The sequence below is a fragment of the Bombus affinis genome, chromosome 13 (assembly GCF_024516045.1).
Source record: "Bombus affinis isolate iyBomAffi1 chromosome 13, iyBomAffi1.2, whole genome shotgun sequence".
In the NCBI taxonomy this organism is placed as follows: Eukaryota; Metazoa; Arthropoda; class Insecta; order Hymenoptera; family Apidae; genus Bombus; species Bombus affinis.
The window spans coordinates 10,532,048-10,554,590 of record NC_066356.1 but is presented as its reverse complement, the minus strand read 5'-3'; the positions used below and the strand labels follow the sequence as shown (position 1 = coordinate 10,554,590).

General features: G+C 32.7%; 4 protein-coding genes and 1 long non-coding RNA gene across 17 annotated transcripts; 2 read left to right on the top strand and 3 right to left on the bottom strand.

The window, feature by feature from the left end:
• Window positions 1-4,104: 4,104 nt before the first annotated feature.
• Window positions 4,105-8,098, bottom strand: LOC126923640 (activin receptor type-1). 3 transcript variants are annotated; one of them, XM_050737311.1, is made up of 8 exons: window positions 7,997-8,098; window positions 7,799-7,886; window positions 7,325-7,503; window positions 7,002-7,242; window positions 6,660-6,928; window positions 5,616-6,256; window positions 5,297-5,528; window positions 4,105-5,183 (listed from the first exon to the last, which is right to left on the bottom strand). In XM_050737311.1, exons 2-8 carry the CDS (start codon window positions 7,863-7,865, stop codon window positions 5,046-5,048), a joined length of 1,767 nt encoding a protein of 588 aa, XP_050593268.1. In that variant the 5' UTR covers window positions 7,866-7,886; window positions 7,997-8,098; the 3' UTR covers window positions 4,105-5,045. The 3 variants fall into 3 exon arrangements, with proteins under 3 accessions (XP_050593268.1, XP_050593270.1, XP_050593269.1); XM_050737313.1 differs by lacking the exon at window positions 7,799-7,886 and having other exon boundaries at window positions 7,997-8,015; XM_050737312.1 differs by lacking the exon at window positions 7,997-8,098 and having other exon boundaries at window positions 7,325-7,516; window positions 7,799-7,953.
• A 272-nt stretch (window positions 8,099-8,370) lies between these two features.
• On the bottom strand, window positions 8,371-9,937 carry LOC126923643 (uncharacterized). Of its 3 annotated transcripts, XM_050737322.1 has the most exons (3): window positions 9,616-9,934; window positions 9,491-9,515; window positions 8,371-9,144 (listed from the first exon to the last, which is right to left on the bottom strand). In XM_050737322.1, the coding sequence occupies exons 2-3, from the start codon at window positions 9,502-9,504 to the stop codon at window positions 8,568-8,570; spliced, it is 591 nt and encodes a 196-aa protein (XP_050593279.1). In that variant the 5' UTR covers window positions 9,505-9,515; window positions 9,616-9,934; the 3' UTR covers window positions 8,371-8,567. The 3 variants fall into 3 exon arrangements, with proteins under 3 accessions (XP_050593279.1, XP_050593277.1, XP_050593278.1); XM_050737320.1 differs by lacking the exon at window positions 9,491-9,515 and having other exon boundaries at window positions 9,616-9,937; XM_050737321.1 differs by having other exon boundaries at window positions 9,491-9,620.
• Window positions 9,938-10,142: 205 nt separating this feature from the next.
• LOC126923644 (peptidyl-prolyl cis-trans isomerase-like 1) lies at window positions 10,143-12,803 on the top strand. 4 transcript variants are annotated; one of them, XM_050737325.1, is made up of 7 exons: window positions 10,143-10,306; window positions 10,599-10,730; window positions 10,894-11,027; window positions 11,100-11,189; window positions 11,352-11,459; window positions 11,668-11,787; window positions 12,494-12,803. In XM_050737325.1, exons 2-6 carry the CDS (start codon window positions 10,660-10,662, stop codon window positions 11,781-11,783), a joined length of 519 nt encoding a protein of 172 aa, XP_050593282.1. In that variant the 5' UTR covers window positions 10,143-10,306; window positions 10,599-10,659; the 3' UTR covers window positions 11,784-11,787; window positions 12,494-12,803. The 4 variants fall into 4 exon arrangements, with proteins under 4 accessions (XP_050593282.1, XP_050593281.1, XP_050593280.1 ...); XM_050737324.1 differs by having other exon boundaries at window positions 11,668-11,805; XM_050737323.1 differs by lacking the exon at window positions 12,494-12,803 and having other exon boundaries at window positions 11,668-11,882.
• Window positions 11,667-17,835, bottom strand: LOC126923641 (stabilizer of axonemal microtubules 1-like). 6 transcript variants are annotated; one of them, XM_050737318.1, is made up of 12 exons: window positions 17,761-17,835; window positions 15,484-15,552; window positions 15,329-15,392; window positions 15,031-15,093; window positions 14,912-14,956; window positions 14,617-14,766; window positions 14,164-14,353; window positions 13,678-13,829; window positions 13,209-13,490; window positions 12,850-13,039; window positions 12,463-12,703; window positions 11,667-12,360 (listed from the first exon to the last, which is right to left on the bottom strand). In XM_050737318.1, the coding sequence occupies exons 2-12, from the start codon at window positions 15,504-15,506 to the stop codon at window positions 12,330-12,332; spliced, it is 1,431 nt and encodes a 476-aa protein (XP_050593275.1). In that variant the 5' UTR covers window positions 15,507-15,552; window positions 17,761-17,835; the 3' UTR covers window positions 11,667-12,329. The 6 variants fall into 6 exon arrangements, with proteins under 6 accessions (XP_050593275.1, XP_050593274.1, XP_050593272.1 ...); XM_050737317.1 differs by lacking the exon at window positions 17,761-17,835 and adding an exon at window positions 15,681-15,752; XM_050737315.1 differs by lacking the exons at window positions 15,484-15,552; window positions 17,761-17,835 and having other exon boundaries at window positions 11,667-12,151; window positions 12,286-12,360; window positions 15,329-15,473.
• On the top strand, window positions 14,593-22,083 carry LOC126923645 (uncharacterized). The gene is made up of 2 exons (XR_007713256.1): window positions 14,593-14,721; window positions 14,786-22,083. It is a non-coding gene; the product is annotated as an uncharacterized LOC126923645 (long non-coding RNA).
• Window positions 22,084-22,543: the final 460 nt, after the last annotated feature.

Sequence of the window (22,543 nt, the reverse complement as noted above, 5' to 3'; positions counted from 1 at the left end):
GTTGGCAAATGCGAAGAAAGGCATCCGCCAGCCAGTGGCTGCCCACTCGTCTTCTTATTGTTAGTCGAGCAGGAAAATAATATAAAAATCGACCAATTATCGATCGGGTATCGTTTTCTTTTTCTTCATTCTCCTTTCTACGTCCTTAGCGCTTGCAGCTGTTCACTCGGTAAGAGACTAGTCTGATCGATCGCGATATGGCTGTGTATCGTGTCGCGATATCCGCGTACAACTGATCGATCCGCGTATCTACCATGTTTTCCTTCTCGTCTTCCGAAACAACGGAAAGATTGAATTCGCGATCGAACCTGCCGATCGATCCTCTATGTATTGTGCGATGCAGATTCAAAGTGCCTTATGACAATTTGTTCGTACCGTAAGAGCAACGCGTATACCGGCTTACCACGAATAACGAAATGCTTGCGAAACAACTGGTAAGGTGTAAAGCAAGAAGAAGGGAAGGAAATGTTAGGAAGAAAAACGTTGCCCTATCGACGATCGAGCAGCAGCGTCGTTCGATCCGCTGTTATCGTACGCGACGTGTCGAACAGAATAGCAGAAACGAGTTCGAAGAAAAGGAAACGGTAGATAGGGTAGAGAGGTGGCAGGGTACGAAAGCAGAAGAAAGAGAATGAGAAGCAGCAGCGGCAGCGATAGTTGTGAAAAAGTAGGTAAAAAGCTAACTAACCGTGACAATGACGAAAACGACGACGACGACAACGACGGTGAAGACGAATGTTTGCGAATGTAAGAAAAAGACGGGAGAAAGATCGCGTCGACAAGAGACGAGCTCGAGTTCACAAAATTCGCGTTAAAAATTATTTACCGCGTTCTTTTCGCGATTCGCGGCAATCTCGTTGCATCGTTTTCCTACGATACACTTTCTTTTTGTTTATAATCTGAACGCTAATAAAAAGCGCGTACGACAGGTTAAAAATTAACTTTAAAATTCGAGAACGCTACGCAACTACGCTGCTTTGTTCGCGTTCTCGAAAAACTGACCGAACGCGTCGTTATCGAGATCGTCGTTCTCTTTTTTCTACCCAGAAATCGAATCCGACGATTGACAAGTTACCAAAGAACAGTTGCCACTGTCGATGACCAACGATTTTCCGATTACTTTCGACGAACGTTAATTAGCATTCGTTCATTTTAGAATCGTTCGTTGTTCGTACCAGTTTCCCGCACTACATGCGATCCATAGATTTTCGCATTTTTCCCCTAAATCGATAGAAATCCGCGCTCTAATTATAGCACACCTCGCCTATTTGACAAAAAATTAGAAAACTATTAAAAAGGAAATCTAAAACTTACCACTTGTAACTCGTCCAATATTTGCCAATATTATTCGTTAGTAAATTGTCACGCAAAAATATTCTGATCGTTAAGATTCGCACGCGTATATTCCATGCCATTGATCAATCGTATTTCGATCGCGTTTACGAGCCTTTCGATCTCGCAACCCTTTCTTTCGAAACTTTCAACGCCCGTAAACCAACGTCCAAAAAATCTATCTCGTCTTTCCCTCCTCCTTTTCCATTTCATCAGACGTCCCTACACATTCTCGCACACCTTCAATCGGCATCGATTCCATCTACGCGAAATCTATTTCATTCTGTCTTAGAGCGACTATCGCGATAAATTATCGTCGTGCCTCGTTCAGATTAGTCAAGTTACTCGAAATCAATTCTTTTGAGCGCAAGTAACCCGACTTCCACTGGAAAATAAGTATCGTACAGGATGTGGTAATTGGTGAAAATTATCGACGTTTCTTTTCTAGTCAATTCTTCTTCGTCGCTAGCTTCCTCGTCTATCCTCTCGATTATCCCTGAAATTTCGCTTTTGCCTGAAACCTCGTTCAGATTAATCAAATTATTTCAATGAACTTGTTATCTGCTCTATTCTTCTTCTCACTAGTTAATCGCTTGACACCAAGTGCTCGTCTACGCGCCTTCTCCTCTCACTATCTCTCTGTCTGTCTGTCTGTCTCTCTCTCTCTCTCTCTCTCTCTCTCTTTTCTCTCCGTTGCGTTTCATAATTGCGAAACCACCCTACAATTTTCAATTTTTCTACAGGCGAAAGGTACAGAATCAAATGGCTAGCAATGTTATTTACAAGCACAACACAAATAATAACTTTTCTATTTTTCACCTAATATCAAATGACGATAAAACGTTTCTTTTTTTCACACTTGATCGAGCCTCCATGTAAAGAGTGAAAATTCTTGGGTAGTTTTATAATTATTAAACGCATTGTATCTACACTACCGTCCATGACTATTTTGGACATTTACAAGTTATTGCAAATATATAGGATATACTTCAAATGAAAATCTTTCGTCTAATTTGAACCTCCCGTCGTATGCTCATTTTCTGATAAAGCGTTTCTTTAACAGAATCTACGTTTCATTTTCATATTATTGTTATTTTGGTAATTGTACGAAAACACTGTTAAATGCAAAACTTAATATACGATACGAGACTGAATATACTTGGACTTGATTAATTAGCGCGTAAAATAAACTGCAGATTTTTATGCATTTATGGAAAATTTGATGCTACAAAAGTGCACACAGTGTGATCTATACAATATGATCTATAAAACATCCAAAATAGAGTGTTCATTATAATATTTGAAAGATGAAACGAATTTCTATTTAAATTCTTTTTACGACTAGTGTATCTTGAAAACTGAAAAAATGCTAAATAGTCCAATTTAACATTAATTAAAGAGAACAGTATGGATGGTGGTGTATCTATTTATCTATTTATTTAATATATAGTTATATCCGTCTGTCCGTCCGTGCGCCTGCTTGCATACTACCCGCCTAACTTGCATGCCTGGCTGGCTATCTGCCTGTCTTTCCATATTTCTCCCTGGCTGCCTGTTTGCCAGCATTCGGTTCGCGACAAACGTGCCAGGTTGGAATTATGTATCGTAAGGTAAACGAGTTAATTCCGTGTACAATGATCTGGTTTTCGTCTGGAATATCTAGATTAGCGATCGAGAATGAGAGGAAAGAAAAAAGAAAGCTCGGAGGACGATCGCGAAGCGAGTGTAATGCGTCGATCGATAAAAATCTCTATAAATCCGAAAGCGAGCTATTGGGGGAAAAAATGCTCGCCGCTCGTGCGATCGCGAAAGGCCTACAACTCCTTCGAGTTTGAGATTTCTGCTTCTATATACATAATTATTATTGTACATAAGCCTCGAAATGCATTCGCGATCGGCTTCCTTTGTAATTAATATTGTATTAATAAGTGTGAACGTAATAGTTGTAACTATACGGTGAACGTGAATGCTTTAGCTGACGTTTGAAACGTGTGTTAATCGACTACGCGTATTATTATTGTTAACGATATACAATTGTATTTACTTTTATAAAATAATGTCGGATATTGTAATTAAAATTCTATACCGAAACCATTCTGTATCCACGAGAGACGAATAAATAAAACGATGAAAACGACCCATATCTCATCCGATCGATTTGATCGATTCGAAGAAAAACCCGCAGATACGTCGCTATCCCTCTGTTTACTTACATTCCCCTTCATTTGTCTACGTTTGAGATGTAATCGTACGAAACACTTTTGAATTTTTCCAAGTTCGCTTTTTTGAAAATAACAAGGAATAAGATTGTTAAATAGGATTGTAGAGTGGTAGAATTGAGGTTAAATGGTAAAGCAATTGAATTCCTTTTAAAAAGTGATAATAGCGCGTCATCTGTTCATAAGATATACCGCACTAAGAAATTTAACACTTAAATTACTCGTTATTTCAGTTTGATAACTTAAATTTGTATTGTATTGGAGTATTCTCCCAAATTTTTCATCTATTTTTCTCCGATATCTAATTTATAATGATTATTCATTAAATACTATTATTGGATATTTATTATATCGATTATTTATTAATACTTTTCTCGCGACAATATTTTTGTCATAATATTTACATTTCATAGTAATTTCACTAGTTGATGTTAATGAACATTCGACAAGAAATTTTCTAAGGAGAAAGAACAGATCATTTTAAAAATAGAACGTCAAAAGTGAAAACAATCGAAATATTGATGAACTTCGTGAATAAATTTTTTTACATGGATGACGATACACTAACTATGATTTTTATTACAAATCTTGTTAACATTCATACATGTCATATAAAAATAATATTATGCCGAAAAGATATATGTACTAATAGTCTCGTCTGTTTATTAACGTTTTGAATATATAGCTGTTACCACCTGCAAAACATTTCCTAGTGATTGATATATATGTGATATAAAAAACCTATTGTTATTTTGATAAAAATTTTGTTACCACTTATATTTATAGTTGCTACTACAATTATAACAACTATTTATTGAGTTATCAATTGTTATAGTTATTATGTTATAATTACAGTAAATAATCTAGCTAATTAAGCACATTAATTATAATGAACACATCAATAATTCTCAGCCATTGGCAATGATAGATGATCGCATCTCCCTTTCTCTCAAGTAGTTTAAAGATTCTCTTAGAATAAAAATGATAGAAATTTCATTCTTTACATAACAGAGTGGTAACTTATTTACCCAATTAAAATATCCGATATAAATGAATATTCATTTATACGAGATAATTTCACAAAGCGATGAACATATTCTTCGCCAGCTTAGTTAGACTGAGACGGCTGAGGCTTTACGGTACTAGAAACTAATAATAATAGTAATTAACAAAAAAATATTTCTTTTTAATTTAACTACTAAATACACTATACAAGGACACATAATATACTACACAAATATTATCCTATAAATCGTAATATACAATATTAGAATCATATGAAATAAGATTTCATTTCATTTTGCCTCAAGTATCATCTTTCAACTCAAGATAATTATAAATATATTTATAATAAAGTAAATGAGTAGCACAAACTTTATATAATTGTCCTTCATTTTTGCAAAGAAGAAATAAATTTACAGAACAAGCCACGCAGCTTATTTTCTTCATACTAATAAATATCTGCATAAAATAATACGCATCCATACATGCTACTTAATCAAGAGACAAATGGACACGTGTGTCATTAGCTGCCAGTTTAACAAGTGTTTTTTTTACTCTAAGAACAGGTAGTCGCGCTGCAGGTTTTCCATGCCAGCATTCTTTCATTAATTTCCCCAAACCAGCCAATGTCTGTAAAATATATATTATTATTTTGATATCTTCCTAAGCAAGCAACCTTTTCACATTTCATTCTTCTAAAAAAGGAAGTTCTAAAGCAAAAAATTAATGAATTAAATGCTTACTGGATCAGAATGCCATCTGTTAGGAAGAGGTGGTCTGTGTTGATCCAAGCATACTAATTTTCGCATTTCTTCGATAGAAGGTTCTTGGCTATTAGAAAGCCACTCGGAATATGGTGCTACATATTCTAATGCAACACCGTTACTTATACACCTCCTGCAAACTTCCCACAGTATCAATCCTAAACTGTATATATCAGCTCGTCTGAAGTTCTCCAAACATTCAACATTTATCCTGAAGAAGTATTTTTAGTTTAGCGATTTAACGAGACAACTATTAAAAAGCTATTGTTCGAAAAATATAATTAAAAGTAATACATACGTTTGCTCAAGAATCTCTGGGCTCATATATCGTTTTGTACCTTGTTTTAAATCGATTCTATCTGTAGCCAAACGTTCTTGCGTTACAGCTAATGCAAAATCAGCAATTACACAACTACCATTAGTTTTAACAAGAATATTTTTAGATTTGAGATTACGGTGTGCCATGGCTGGTTTCCCTCTAGTTCCATGAATTTCTGTATGTAGATAAAGCAATCCATTCACAATACTCAAACAAATACTGAGTGTTTGATGATGTGTCAAAGAATGAGGTGTTCGATTTAAATAATCGAAAAGCGAGCCCATCGGGTGATAATGTGTCACTAGCCAAAGTTGAGTGCAACTTGCTCTACTTGTCATATCACTTCCGACGTAACCGAGAATATTATCGTGTCTCGATGGTAGCAATTGAGAATAAACTTCTGTTTCACGAGCCCAAGCTGCTTCATCTCGTGAAAAATATATTTTTACAGCAACATTTTCACCATGCCATATTCCTCTCCAAACTTCTCCACCAAATCCACCATTACCACCGCTACCAAGGCATTCCACTAATGCCACTTGTTTAGCCAATGTTCTTTGCACCAATAATGGTAAACCAGATCCTGATCCGCTAGTTAAGCTTCTTCCATCCAAGTATTCCTATTTCAATATACAATTTATATAATATTTATATTTAAAATATGAAAATTACGAAATAAATCAAAAGATGTAGTAGGAAGAAAGGAGAATCAATTTTTATATCTTTGAACCTGAAATGAAATGAATTTTTAATAAGCATACAAATTTGTAGTTTAATTGCCTACATAAAAAAGAATTCAGAAAACATGTAACCATATTATACCTATATATATGATTATTTGTTTAATTATTTTGTGTTTTCCTGAAAAAGCTTATATTGCTGTGTTTAATTATATCTACATATAATAAACTTCTTTTAATGCTACAAATATAGCTAACAATAAACATATAAATATATATATGAAGACAGATTAGTCTATATTTGAACTTGAACAACTACTACAAGTAATATTTTATATCATACCTTTAGTGTACTATCACCAGCTGCAGTTGCTTTTAATTCATGAGAATGATACGTGGTGGATGTCGGAGAAGAAAATGAGAAATGTAGGATAGATGACTCCATTTCAGAATCTATAACAAGTTTATTACGCCTTGCAGCCAATGTCCTTTTTTTACGAGTCCTACATACCAATAAATAAAACAGCACTATTCCAGCAATAATACAGAATCCAACCACAGGACCCAAAATTGCCAATGTTAATTTAACTGCATAATCTTCTTCAACAACATCTAAAAAATGGAACATAATTTGTACAAAAAAGATATATAAATAAAAAGATAAAATTATGTGTATGATATTTACCTCCATTAAAGTCATGTAATATTGGAAATGGCCCGCCATTGCAAAAATCTGTTTGGCAACATTCAACATGATATTGTACACCTCGTGAGGGTCCACTTACATGCCTCTTTTTAGTAACACTTTGAATAATACGTGGTGGCAATTGCTTATTACATATTAATAACATTTGATCTATCGTCGAAGTACATCCTCTACTTACACTTTCTATACCATCTGGTTGTCTTACTCTAGATTTCCAACACTATTGAATATTAAAACACACATTACTTCCCTAATATTCCGTAATTTAATGACTTTCTATACAATATTACAAGAGATATTACAGTAACTGCATTATAGCAGATTTCAGAATATAGGCAATCTGGTCCCTCGCAAATATGACATTTAAAACGTTGTTGCCCAGTCGAACTGCCATTAAAAGCCATAGTATCTATAGACTTTTGTGATTCTTCACTTTCAACAGAAAAATCATTTTCTAATAAAGAAAACTTCTCTTCTTCTCCTAAAAACGAGTCCTGTTAACCATTGAAATATATTTCAAGATATTATGAAGCATTATTTATAATTAGTGCATATGCACACTTGTATGCAGTTATTCAGATAAATGTGCATCAAATTGAATAATAATGCCAAATCAACAAAAAAAGATCAGAAAAAATTCAATTGAAAGAATAGCAATAAATGTGTTAGATGCTAGTATGAAACATTAAATAAGAAGAAAATAAACGTTTTGTTTCTGAATTGTTAGCTTGTCATTAGCATAAAGTATTTGTTTGATTGAAAAATACATTGCCCACCTGGACATAATTTGAGTGTCAACGATAATATAAAATATGTGATAAACATAAAATCCGCCATTGCCATGCACGTCAAAACATTGAGGAGCTAAAATGAAATCGACACTTTTTCAAAATTCTTTTTTATGCGTGTCTGTCTACAATGAAATTAAAAGTAACTTCTATATTTCTACAACATGAATGAAAAATTTAACATACATGCGATCAACATTGAATTGGCGGTATTTTATTTTCATATTAAAAAAAAGAAATATCTGCAGATGTCGTTACTATCGTTTTATTCCGTTCATATGATGCGTCCAAATGCGTATATTGTATGTATGTATATATACATATATAAAGTACACACACACACACACACACACACATATATATGTAAATGGTTACCCTATAGTATGAATGTAGCTATTTTATGTAGTTATTTTTGTTTAGTAATATCGATATATAAATTTGGAGCTAAATTTGAAATTATCAGTACATATGTACATATATGACAAGGAAACATCAAGGCCTGTTACACAATCGAACTACTATTATTAATGGTACATATTTGTATCATCATGACGTGATAGTTGAGGTCAAGACCAAATTTTAATTTTTATTTAATGTTTAATAAATATAATTCAAAAACAGTACATTAAATATCAATGTATGTGCATGTATGCAATGTGTACAATTTATTCAATGCCGATATTTGTTTAAATATTTCGCTAAATAAAATTAATACATATATTTAACATACTTTCAACCGTTCATGAAATGATCATGTTTAATGATCGATAACATTCTGATATCTTAGTATCAAATATTCAGCAGCCAATGTCATCTTTTGTATGTTTCGATGTAATCCACGTAAATGCTTCTTAAAAGACTGTGCAGTAGCACTAACATCATTCTCATTTTCCCCTCCAAAATTATTTTCAATAAAAGTATCGGATTCTGAATTAGAGGAAGTATAGATACTTTGCATACCATACATCGACGTACTACTCGAAGTCCTAGCGCGTTTTAACGTTTCGGTTGACAGAACAAAATCATCCTCTGTTTCTTGAAAATTATCCATACAATTCTGTGACCATAACATCTCGATTTTCATTTGACTAATAACGTTATAAAGGTGATATAAATTGGTATTAGCCAAAGTTGCGTTGATAATAGAACTACGTTCGTCCCCTAACTGAAGCCTATCCTGTGAATCGCCTACTGTTAAATCTAGTAGTCGACTGGGAATTAAAATCGTATCTTCCATCTCACGCACTGTTTGAATAAATCGTTCCATGCTATTCAAAATAGAATTATTGCTAAATCCAATAACATCATGTTTGGCTAATTTTTGAAGACTTGCCCTAAAACAGAAGCATAAATAATGATAATGATTATAGGGAGCAAGTGAAAACATTATTGATTACTTCATAATTCAATGATCATAATGCATTTATCGATTAATGAACATGAAACGTATGTACTGTAACGTTATTTTAAAAAATATATTTGTATTGTATTAATTGAGTCCGTGTTATTAAATTATGAAAAAAATGGCTGAGTAATTAATACTTTTATCCACATCGAACTTTCTATTTCAAATTGATTTTGCAATAAATTTATTTTTATTGTAAATTATTAGGTATAATTAGGTATAATTAGGTATATTAATTAGGTATAATTTATTATATTATGAAGACTATCACTTACCTCTTGCATGACATTTCACAGTACACTTTAAATAAAATAAAAATAGTAGAATAAACACAATGAAAAGATAACTAATGCATTGGATAAGAGCTCGTACAACAATAATGTGAATGTACCAACTTTACCATTGTAACAGAGTGACAAAAGTAAATTCCAATGAATTCATTGAGTATGTTAGATAATGAAGTAAAGGTTCCCAGGTCACAATAAATATTGAAATTTCCTTCCAGTTACAATTAACATATCCTACTTGCTGCAATATTGTATAATATTATAATTCTGTACTCCTCAAATAAAGATAGACATTTGATCATCATAGAACGCCCTGTAAACTTGAACAGTAATGTAACTGATAGTGATAGGGTTTATAAATTTTTCTTGTTTCGTGATCTTGCAATATTGCAGAATGGCAATATAAAAAAAATTGTTTATCACAAGACAAGCTGTAATTCAAAAGCAAGCAACTAGTGACTTTAGTTTCAATTATGACGAATAAAATGTTTGTATACTCTTTCGTATTAAAAAATGATTAAAGATTTGCAGAATTTAAATAATTCTAATTTTTTGATTTCACGAACAATTTCAAATTTCGCTTCTAATTTACATCTCGATATCACTGAATACAAAGATAAGTTCATGCGATAGCGTAACAGCATCATGTTTATATATGTATCATATCATACACGGTGTAATTCGACTCGTATAACTGTGGTACCACTCTTTTATTCAAGTTCAAAATCCACAGATATTATCTGTGTATATTATAAGTAATTATTATCTTTAACAGATTCTTGTTTAAAATTTATAGAGTATAGAGTAAGTATAGAGTACACAGTATAGAGTAAGTTAAATAATTGTTGTAAATGAATACATGTATTATGAATAAATTGATATAAATACTTGGAACATTTTGTTAGAGTTCATAAGATTGTAAAGAGTAATGGTTACAAAACGTGAATTTTATTAGGATTATAAATATGCAAGAATTATGAAACGTGAAAACTTGCATTTTCAGATTCTACATGTTTAAAACTATAAAATTACAAATAAAAAAGTTAATAACCTCTGATCCGCTAGATTAAAATTTAACCTTATTTGTTTTTACTAGATTACCCCTAAAGGAAGAACACTATACGAACACTATACGAAATATCATTATATATGATAATATGGCCCTCACAAATATATCTGGTATTCCTGATAAACACTGGCAACCACCATTCGTAGCATTTGAAACAACGCAAGTATATACTAATTACCATCTTTATTTCTCTTTTGTTCTTTTTAATTTGGCAAAATATAATAATAATTGTAAAAATAAGAAAGTATATTACGATATTATGATATTTTAATTTAACTATTATGTTAATATTCCTATATTATTATAATCTTCTTTTTTACAGTATGGGTGAAATAGTGATAGAACTCTATTGGAAACATGTACCAATTACTTGTAGAAATTTTGCTGAACTTACACGACGTGGTTATTATAATGGAACAAAATTTCACAGAATTATTCGAGATTTTATGATACAAGGTATCATATTGATTCAATTAACAACTTCCGCTCATATTAGCTCAGAAAGTTTGATATTTTATTTTATTTTAGGTGGTGATCCTACTGGAACTGGGAAAGGTGGTGTGTCTATTTATGGAGAATGTTTCGATGATGAAATACATGATGATTTAAAACATACCGGTATGTTTAACACAAGTATCTTTATTTTTATGATTTATAAAAACTTGTGGGGATGACAAAATTATAATCTGATATTGTCATAGGATATTTCAATAAAACTTATATGAATATGTACCATTATCAAGTTTAATATTCCATGGAAAAAAATTATATTGGATTTAGGTGCTGGAGTTGTTTCCATGGCTAATTCAGGACCAAATACTAATGGATCACAGTTTTTTATCACATTAGCACCAACACAGTGGCTTGATGGAAAACATACAATTTTTGGTAAATGAGTTTTAAAAATATATTTTGCGAATTATTTAATTTATGATCATTCAAAATATTTTTGCTGTTCCAATGATACAGATATAGTTAATCATAGAAATTATAGATATTAGTGTTTCAGTTTAACATTGTACTTTAATAATTGCAAACATCAAAGAGCTTAAAAATATTTTTATTCTTGTTTACATGTTTTCTTTTTCATTAACAGGAAGAATCCATTCTGGTATGACAATAGTGAAAAGGATTGGATTAGTGGAAACTGATAAGAATGACAGACCCGTTGATGACATAAAAATTGTTAAAGGATCCATAAGAAATGCATAATAAAGTAAACACACTTTTGATGGTCTGTATTTATTACTTTTAGAACTTGTCTGCAACATAATATTTTGTACGTAATAAAATATTAGTCAGATCTTTGTACTAGATTCTAAAATTCATTTTTTTCATTAGTCGTACTACTCATATGGTACATGTAAGTTTATTATACAAAAGATACGTTTATAAAGAAAAGGTAGAACATTCAGACTCACCCCATTCAAGCTTAATTTTTATTCTCAGTCACTTTGATGGTGTCCTTCAAAGAATGCATACTGTCAATTTTCTTGTATATGTGTATCATCTGTGTATGGAACAGATGCTTCATATGTAACACAATTTAACATTCCGCCTATCATCGTGTAATTTGTATTTTAATAATAGAGTGTAGAATGCTTTGATTATAATTGTCTATGCTTTAACACTTTGTATTGATAGTTTAACCAAATTAGTTGTACCATAACAACCTAATAGTATAATATACTATTAAAATATTCTAAATTTTTACCTTAATGTTTTTGCTGATGAAAGAGGCATGCAAATATGCCAGAATTACAGGCACAATGTACCAGGCGGAATATAACTGAAAAAATAGTCATAATTTACATAAATACAACTTTTAATATATACTTAAACTAAATTATTTTTCTATTCGTTCGATCGTTCGTAAAGTAAGATATAGAACCTTTTATTGTATGTAGTATTATCTTCCATAGGAGTGACTGGAAGTTGGTAAGGAGGTCTCTCACTCCATGGTTTTTCAACTTTATCCGCACACTCCACAGGCTGATAACTCAACTGCATGACAGTTTCTGCTTCCATTGGAACATCTGGTAAGCAGCATGTACGTACTGGTGCGTAATTATGAATAGGTGTTAACGATTTAAGATCGTTCTCTAAATAAGAAAGTCTGTAAGTAGTACAACCTGTAATCAATCAATCAAATGATCAATCAAACTTTGTAGATTTATATTATAATAAACAATAATAATATTATCCATTAAAAAATGTTAATAGATAAACCAATATTGCTACTGTTTATTAAAATAGACAATGCATTTGTAATACGTGCATTCGATAGGTGTACACGCAGGAACAAGATTATCCGCGCGACGAGCATCTGGTTCTAATGGTATATTCTTCCATGTATAATCATGTTTCTGCGTGGTTACCTCTTGTATGGGTCCTCTACCTAAAAATTGTTTATCGCAAGGTATAATCGGTGGTTCTTGTTTAACACACCAGTTGCCCAAGAAACTCATCTGAAATATTACACATACATATGTTACATACTCGTTATTATATATACATATGCATATACACATACTGAAAGATATTGGTACATATATGACTTGTACAAAATATGACTTTTAGTGTCTTTTAAGACAATTTAAGAAACATTAAAATATTTAAATTTTATATCTTACATACTCGATGAATGGTATCATAAGATAGAGAACAAGGCGAAAATGGAATATTGTTAGGTTGCCGAATAGGAGTTCGCTTATCTCCTCCACAGCCAAAGTAACTCAGACGATAAGTTGTATTATCCTCGATGCAACAATCAGCATTTAGAAGGTTCTCAGTTGGTTGAAGTATGATTGGTGAACGTTTTTTTTCTGAATGTGGCCAATAACTTAATTTGTAGGTTGTGCACCCATCCATCGGTTCAGCAGGTGGCACATATTCTTTTCTCTGCCATAAAGGTTCTTCCTAAAGAATACAAGAATAGAAGAAAGTATTGTTAGGAAAATATATCAGAATGCGTATATATTACACTGAACAATGGTTTTCCTCATCGCTGATTCTACCATGTATTATCCTTCGTTTGCAAAGCCAGGTGAAGACCGTCTTGTTATGATAATACAAAATATCACATTTAAGATAATATGTTTATTACCTTCATAGATTTATTTGGCCAATAACTAAGTTTGTACGTTGTATGGTCTTCCATTGGAATATTTGGTTTAACATATTTTCTTATAGGAGCATAAGATAGCGTAGGTAGATTACAACCAGACTGATAATAGCTTAATTTGTATGTTGTATCATCTGAAACATCAAATTTTGTACCAAAATTGTAATTAATTTGCAACGGTACACTATTACAGTACAAGCGGAGTCTTGAATTTTGTTAGAGTTTGTTGTGTAGGGTTGTTAGATCTCTATGGGACTCGTATCTATATGCAGATATTAAATATTTCCATCGACACAAGTAGAAGATAAACGTAAAAAATTGAGAAGGGAAGATATTTTATGTAAGAATAGAAACAACGAACGTGAAACACATACATATATATATATATATATCTAGTATATAATATAATGCATTTAACATTTGAATTAGTATTTACATGTAACAACTTCTAATGCTGCTTGTATTTACCAAGTAACGGTGCAGGTGCGCAGTATAAATTATTCTCTGCTTTATAAGGTTCTATTTGTGGTATAGACTTCCATGTGTAGTCATGTTTTTGAGTCGTAACATCCTGTATAGAACCTCTACCGAGCAATTGTTTCTCACAAGGTATACAGGGTGATTCAGGTTTTACACATAAGTGTTCGAAATAACTGTTCTGGAACAGTCGAAAATGTGTGCAGATATTACGCATGAAAGAAATATCGAACAAAATTGAAAAGACAATGGCTAATCGATCTCAAGCGAGGATCAATAGATCTTTACAATGAAAGAGCGACGAACGCGTATATGATGATCCTATTAGGACAAAGGGATTTGATGTACATTATTCGGTTACAACAAATCATATAGTTTTGAATCCTGCATCGAATAAAAAATACATTTCCCATTTTAAAAATATTATTATTTTTGACGTCTTACTTTATATGTTGTTTCATCTGATATTTCACCATCTCCGGTTATTAACCAATTTCGAGGCGGGATAGGATCTACTGGAGCACTCGGGCACTCCCAATAGGAGAGTCGGTATGTAGTGTTATTATCCATTGGTATACCTGATTTCCAATAATGCTGAAATAATATTTGTTAGGTGGATTGTATTATAATAAAGTGTTATCAAGGAAAGAAAGAAATGTCTAAGGAGTATAAACAAATGTGCGAAGAACAACCTGAAACTTAAAAAACTTTATTATTTTAACTGAGGCTTCATACTTACACGAATTGGAGCAAAGGACTTTGGAACCTCTGGTTGCACATATTTCTACAGTAAACGGAATTGTTAAGGCGACGATCGTACAATATAAAAATAATTATATATATTTTAATCCTACTTACATAGCATGTACGTTGTGGGGTTGTACAACAGCAGCAGCAATTACAGCAATCATCGTGATTTATCTAAAAGACAGTTACCAAAATATCTCTCTTAGTTTCGAATATTTAATATTATTTTGCCAGAACATATATGCAAATTAAATTGTTTCGGTATAAACTCTAAAAATCATTTCAAGCATTCTTTAATTGTAAAATTGATAAGTGTTAAAAATCTGAAATCTAGATGAAAGTTTTATTTGAGGAAATGATATTTTATACGCATTAACCTAATCCTTTCCAAAGTTTCATTTTAACTTACTTTAATTTTACTTCTTTCCTCAATAACTGATTGTCGTTGTTGTTGTTGTTGCTTGCACTCAGGCCTACGATACGTTGTAATGTTAAGAAATATCGTTATTTGCATTAAATTAAATTTCAATGCAGTTTATTATTTAAGATATTATATCAGCTCACGGATTGATAGTACAGATCTGCATGATGATAACGGCTTTTCATAATAGGAAATAACGTTGCTTTCTGAAACTGAGAGAATAAAATATATTTTCATTTAATTAAAAGATTGAAAAATATTAATATCAAAAAAGAAATAGTGGACGATTATATCAGAAGTCAGTGGTTTTATGTTATATCGCATTGTAAAATGTTCATACCATAGTAGGCTATGAAACGATTTGCCATAATCCTTTAAGTTACATTATAAATGAAATTGTACGATGAAATTTTCTAATCAAAAATTCCTCTAGCATCGACAAATTTGTTGAACGTTCAGGTACAATTATTGCTCTCGCTTCATTTTTGCAACGGAAAGAAGTACAATTTGTCAGGTACAAAATTACAACATGCTACTTGTATTATTTATCGTTTCTCCTATTAACCGTACGATACCCGAGTGTTTAATCGTGAAATAATACGTAAAAGTCAAAGGAAGGCAATTAACATCCGCTGCGTAATTTTCACGGAATGCCACTTTCGCGATACTCTTGAAAAGTAGAGGGTTCAGGCAATTAGGTCGCTTTTGCAATTTGCTATTCGAGAACAAAATAAATAAAGAATTTGTTCAGAAGGAACGATTGCGTAGATTTTACAATGGAAATGATTTATTTATCAGAATGAACGAGGACGCCTGACGCTCAATAAATACCGATGAGTGTACCGACCGGTTCTTTGGCAAAGGGATACCCGAGATCTGAACTCTGATTCACACTGTATGGAAGCCAGAACGTTTTGCTTCCTCCTCTAAATTCGGGAAGTACGTTCCAAAAACTAAACGAGACACGAGAAATTTGGCCACTCGCCAAAAGCCCTGTGTAAACAGGGCGGCAAACAACAGTGGCAAAGTAATGATATGCGATTAAACTCAACGCGAATTTTACTTTCCTTATAGTTACCATATGGAATACGCACGATTTAACGAATTATAGAGTTCACAGTTTTAATGCTTAAAACGTACATATTGGCAGAGAAAGAAAGATATTGGAGTTGATAACTAGGAATATTAGTTGACTGTCAATTTATAGAACGTTTTTGTTGTTTTAGTCAAATTACTGAAAAGTAGAGCTGCATTTTTATTGCAGCAGTCTCTTCTGTTGATAACTGATACTATAAGTTATGTGTAAAAGACCATGATTTGTCTAATCGGTAAGTGCGTTGTCCAAGAAACTCACAACTGCAGAAATTGTAACTTTATTTTTCTGTCTCATTCTGAGTAATTTCTTCAGAATTCAGAAACCTGTAAATAATAAGAACGTACTTTATTTTATTTTGCGAGTACTATTTTTCCTAACAAATTTAATTAACAACATAATATGGATATACGTACGTATATGATATGTATACATTTAATATTTTTCTTTAAAACATAACGGACTGGTAAATAACTTGATTTCTCGCTTATCATAATAAAAACTCAAGTATATAAAAAAGTAAGTAATTTCCACATTACTATGTACATAACATGTTGTAGTAAATAATTAATGTTTGCGAATTGTGATTTGGATGTGTGAATCTATAAAGAAATAAATTACGTTTAAGTATAATCTGTTTAAAATATTTAAGACTTTTGTTTATAGAAATTAGAAAAAGATAGATCAAGATATGAACAACTATACCACATATATATGATATTGAATTGACTACTTTTTGTATGGAGCAGAATAATTAGGAATATATATCATCGTCGTTTTGCGTTTCGAATAAATATGTTTTGGACTTGTTTGTATCGTGTAACAATTTGGCAATAATTTCAATATTTTCCTACTAATGTTTACTAAATGGTTGCAATATGTTTGTAATATGAAACCACCATCGATACTACGATAAAACTTTTTTGATTCTAAAGATCAGAAAAGGTTAGTATATTATAATGGTACTATGTATTTATAATACATCGATTAGATTATTTCTTCAACAATTACATTTCAAATTTCTACCGAATTATCAGTGAAATTTATATTCATATATTAAAGTGAATTTATAAAACTATTTTATATTCTTTACACAATGCAAAAGAAAATAAAATATGATAATGAACTGGAGAAGAAAGCAAAAGTACTTTCGCTATTTTCTAGAATCAAATTATTGCGACATATGTATATCGAATATTTCAATATTGTTTGTAGGAAGCAGAACGTTGTTGGCTGTGTTAGGTAAAAAACCAAAAGCATAAAAGCTCGATAACCTTACCGTGAAATACAGAGAGCAATATGCAATGCGTTATTGAACTATACGTACGTATGATTTTTAAATTATTCCGTAAGCAGATTATTTCTGTCACAATATCGGCTGACGATTTTGAATCATAATAACTCTGCGATAGTTATCGTTTGCGATGACATCTGCTGGGAGCACTTGCGCGTGTAGCAACGCGCATGCGTATGCTTCATCGAAACATACACCTTGTATAAATAGAGGTGGCGAAAGTTTACGCAGACAGTTCGCTGTGAGTAACAGTATCGCGAGATTTGTTGGCGTACTAGTGTATCTTCTTTGCACGCAGAGAAAGGTTACATAGACGAGTCGTTGACTCTGTGTGATATTCTAATCTACTCGCGTCAACGTATTATTACAAACTTCTCAGATCTTTTCCAATAAAAGTCTGATCTTTTGATCAATTCAAAGTACTAGAGGTGAATACAAAAAAGACAAAAATTACAAACAAGAAAAACAAAAAAGGCGACATGCCAGCCGACGTAGCGATGCATACCAACTTCCTGCAATTCAATCAGTCGAGCCTGAAGGACTCGAACGTGGATTCTTGCTGGAACACCGAGAACATGAGCGGTTATATGACCTTGATGAGTCCGAATGGTCATCGCCAAGGCGTGCAAGTGAAGGTCTACCGGACGAGTGTCGAGCATTTCGCCGTAATTTATCCACAGAAAAAGGTGTGCAGACCTTTGGGCGTGTTGAACTTGAGGAATACAATGATCGAACGTTATGGAGAGGAAGGATTTCTGGTAAGACAGAAAGGTTTCGATTCGCCAATTGCGTTAACCTTTCTCATGGAAAACAAGAAGGAGCTCGATTACTGGGTGATGGCCTTCACCGCAAGAACGAGCCCTCTGATGCATCAGAGCAGTCTGCCGATCGTCGAGGAGGAAGAAGTCTAAGGATGATTTCCCATATAGCCAGCGCGTCGTGTCACATGTACCAGTGTCATTCGCACGACGAGCGGCCGAAAGCCGCGAAATCGATCGATCCTTCTCCATCCCTTGTTAAGAAAGCTCGACAAAACGCAGAGTATTAATTTATTATATTCGGCTTCTGCATCTTCTCGACCCAACATATTTTCAACTCTCTATGTGTGACATATTCCATATATAATTTGAGAGCTGGTTTTCATCCGTTTGTAACGAGAGAGTTGCTCTTCCGGATTCCAGAAATATCCAGATATTGACGGAATTGAGACAACACCGGTCGTGGACCGATCTAATCCAGATTGGCGTCGAGAAAAAAAAACAGGTCATAGTTTTAAAATATATGATAACTTGATTTATTGGGACCCCTTAGGACGTTGATTAAACGTCGAGTTCTATCAACGACAAAAAGTCATCGACACGCGCGTATTGCATTAAAAGGGTCCAGTGAATTACGGCGCGAGGCCATGTTGCCAGTAGGCTCTAACAGCCAAGCAGCATCATCGATCCTAGCCAGCTGTGACCAATCGCAGGCGTTCCTTCTAGCCGGTGCACCAAGCAGGCTTCAAGGGAGACAAGGAGACACGAAGGAGGATCAAACTCTGTAAGGAGAAGAGTAAACGAGAAAGAGGAATACGGAAGGCAAGAGAAGCAAGGAGGAATAAAAAGGAGTAGGAGGGAGATGAGCGTTTCTCCCATGAGACTACCTACGCGGACTGTGCATACTAGTGTGATTCTTCTTCTCTTTCTCTGTGAAAATAACCGTTAACTTTGACCTGGCAACCGCGAGCTACCGCGGTTATGCTCTACCGATCACCAGTTAGAAAGAACTTCCAGGTGATTCGGTCGAGTGAGAGAGGGTCGAAATCGAGCCTCCGCTATAACAGCCGCTTGCAAGACTCGAACGACTTTTCAGTATCGAATCGAACCTGATCTCGAATCCTTGTAGATATCGAAATCTTGTTGGACAAACCAAGAAAATATCGAACAAACGAAGCAGAACCACCGAATTATTTTTTCTTTTATCTTTTTATCTTTTGTAAAGAATTCGTTTGAAAATACCCGATGATTAAGCCAAGCGTATCACATCGATTCAATCGATGATTATCGATGCAATTAAAATTAAAATACCCTTAATATATATTGAATTGTTTGAAATAGTCACATTTCGAAATGGATCATATGATTGCGATTGATCGAGCTGCCAATTAACAATACATATCGATCGATGGTATTCATTTATTATTCATTTATTATTTGTAGATAAAACAAGCGGAAAATCTCTTTCTATAAATTCATGAATTGACTATGAATTTCTGTAAAATGTCACGTATAATCAAAGTACGATATTTATAAAAAGATATGAATAATTTCAGAGACAGATAACTTTCTAATTTATAACACAGCCCAATTATTTTTTACGCGATCTCATATATTGTGTGATGAATGATACTTCATTATGTAGGTTATATCGATAAAACAGTTAATGAATAACCATTAGATTATGTCAGATTATGAAACTGATTTCATTCGTAACTTATTATAATCCAATAATGAATTGTCAGGCAATTAAAAAACTGAATATCACCGAAATAATTAAAAACCTTCCCTCGATAAAATTGATTAATTTTTAAGATTGTATCTGTACAACTCACCTGCATCATTTGTTAAAAAATTACTTGAAAGTTTTCATTGGACTTAATCACGCCGTCTTCGATGCAGACCAACAAATTCAAATCATTCAGATAATTAAAATATCATTTTCCAGTTCGGGTAGGATCAGATTCGATCGAATATACGGCAAACGTATCATTTACCCGTAGAACGAAATTACACGCCGTCGAGAGGCAGACCGTCAAGACGATTTAAAGAAAAAAGGAATCGTACTCGCTGCGAAATGCTATCCAAAGACATTTATCATTTTCGTTCGAACGCGTTGTTTAAGACAAGATATCCGAACAGTTGTGTTCGGCACGACCATTCGGCGTGACTGGTCGAGATCTCGAAGCATTTGTAAATCGATATTGTCTCGGACCGTTGATATAACTATCATTTCATGGTAAATTTTAAGATTGTCTGTGATATTACGTAGACGATGGCGTCATAGTTACAATAGGCTTCAAAGTAGTATGTACGGTGTTATGTTATAGCGACCAATGCATGGTGAAAATAAAAATCGAATGAAATCATTCACAGGATCCTGGAAGAGTTAGTCATCGTCTAATATGTTCGTATATTTTCGATTCCTTCGTTATCTATTATATACATACATACTTTATTTCACGAATCGAGAAACGAAACGAATCTATTATCAGTGTAACGATATAGCGTTCGTTTCCTTTTTTAATTTTGTTCTTTTTGTAAATACTAGGCGAATTTTTTTTATGTATGATACATATATAAGTTGAAGTTTATATTGTAATTAAGTTTCCTGTCAATTCCTATTGAGTTTATTATTACGACCATGTATAGATATGTACGTCCCTTGGAGAGTTTTTTGATAAAATTTGCATGAACTACCAGCAACAATCTATTTCCAAGTTCTTCCGTTTAGAGCGATATACAAACCAATTATTGTAGTTTCATGTTCGCATTAATCAAACATATATATCGTATATATATATGTCCGTATATGCATGTGTATATATATATATGTATACATATACATACATATGTACGTGCAACAATTACATCTTTGTATATAATAAGAACTTTACGTATAATATAACTTATATTATACCTGACATGCATATATATATATATAGCATAAAAAGAACGTTTGAATTGAAAAAGGGCATATTATATAATAAAGATCGCTTTTTCTCACTAATACTGTTTTGAATTCTCCTTAATATATATCTGTACCTTCCTTTCTTTGACATTGACAAAGAATTTCATAGTAAAGGATAGTAATTTATTCTTTTGTTTCAGAAATAGTATCATCGAAGTCAAAATTGAATGCACTTCGTGTTCTAAATGCTTTAAACGTTTCGGTAAAATAGAATTTATTGCGAAGCGAATAGATTTATTATATTTTAAAAGTACGAATCGATTTAGACGTTTATTGCGTTGTTACAACTGTTACAGATTTAATTACAAGTGTTTCTCGAATGCAGAAAAATATTGGCGCATTGAACTATATAAAATTAATGATTTCCAACGATAACAGCGATCCTGCTGCCATTTACGAGAATAGGTATTTGTTTATCATGATTCGCCACATAATTCCTTGTCATTATAAATTAGTATCAATTCGATGGAAAAGATGGATCTTTATTGGTGTAAGCTAATGACCAAATGAGAATAATCAGTCTTAAACTAGATAAGTATGACGTGTTTTGTAGAAAGCTGAGAATTTGCTTTTTTCTCGTGACATTGTGAACAAAGTATTGTCAATAAAAAACTTATCGAAGTGAAATACGCTGTCTTAACTCACATTCTTTCTTTCCAATTTATGATCAGTAATTAATAGCTGTGAGTATAATTATATATTTATGTTACAAGCGATAACTATAGTTTTATTGATAACCAGATAACTAACTGTTCGATATGACTGAAAAATCAAATGATCTTTTCGCTTCATTCTATACGAAGGATAAAAGTAAGGACATTGTAACGTTTAATCAATTTAATTAACATCATGTTTATCATGAACATACATTTCTATGCCAAACATGGCAATGAGAAGCAAGAGCACAATAAACAACAAAAGTAAAAGAGAGAAATACGTCAGTAAAGAGATTATTTTTCACAAGGACGATGTTCTCGAATTTTTAGTTATCAGTGTTGTTTTCGAACGGAATTGTGGATTTCCTTGATATGTAAATCGCTCAGTAATGGAAAACAGATTAAACGATATGTATTACACGTTACGTATG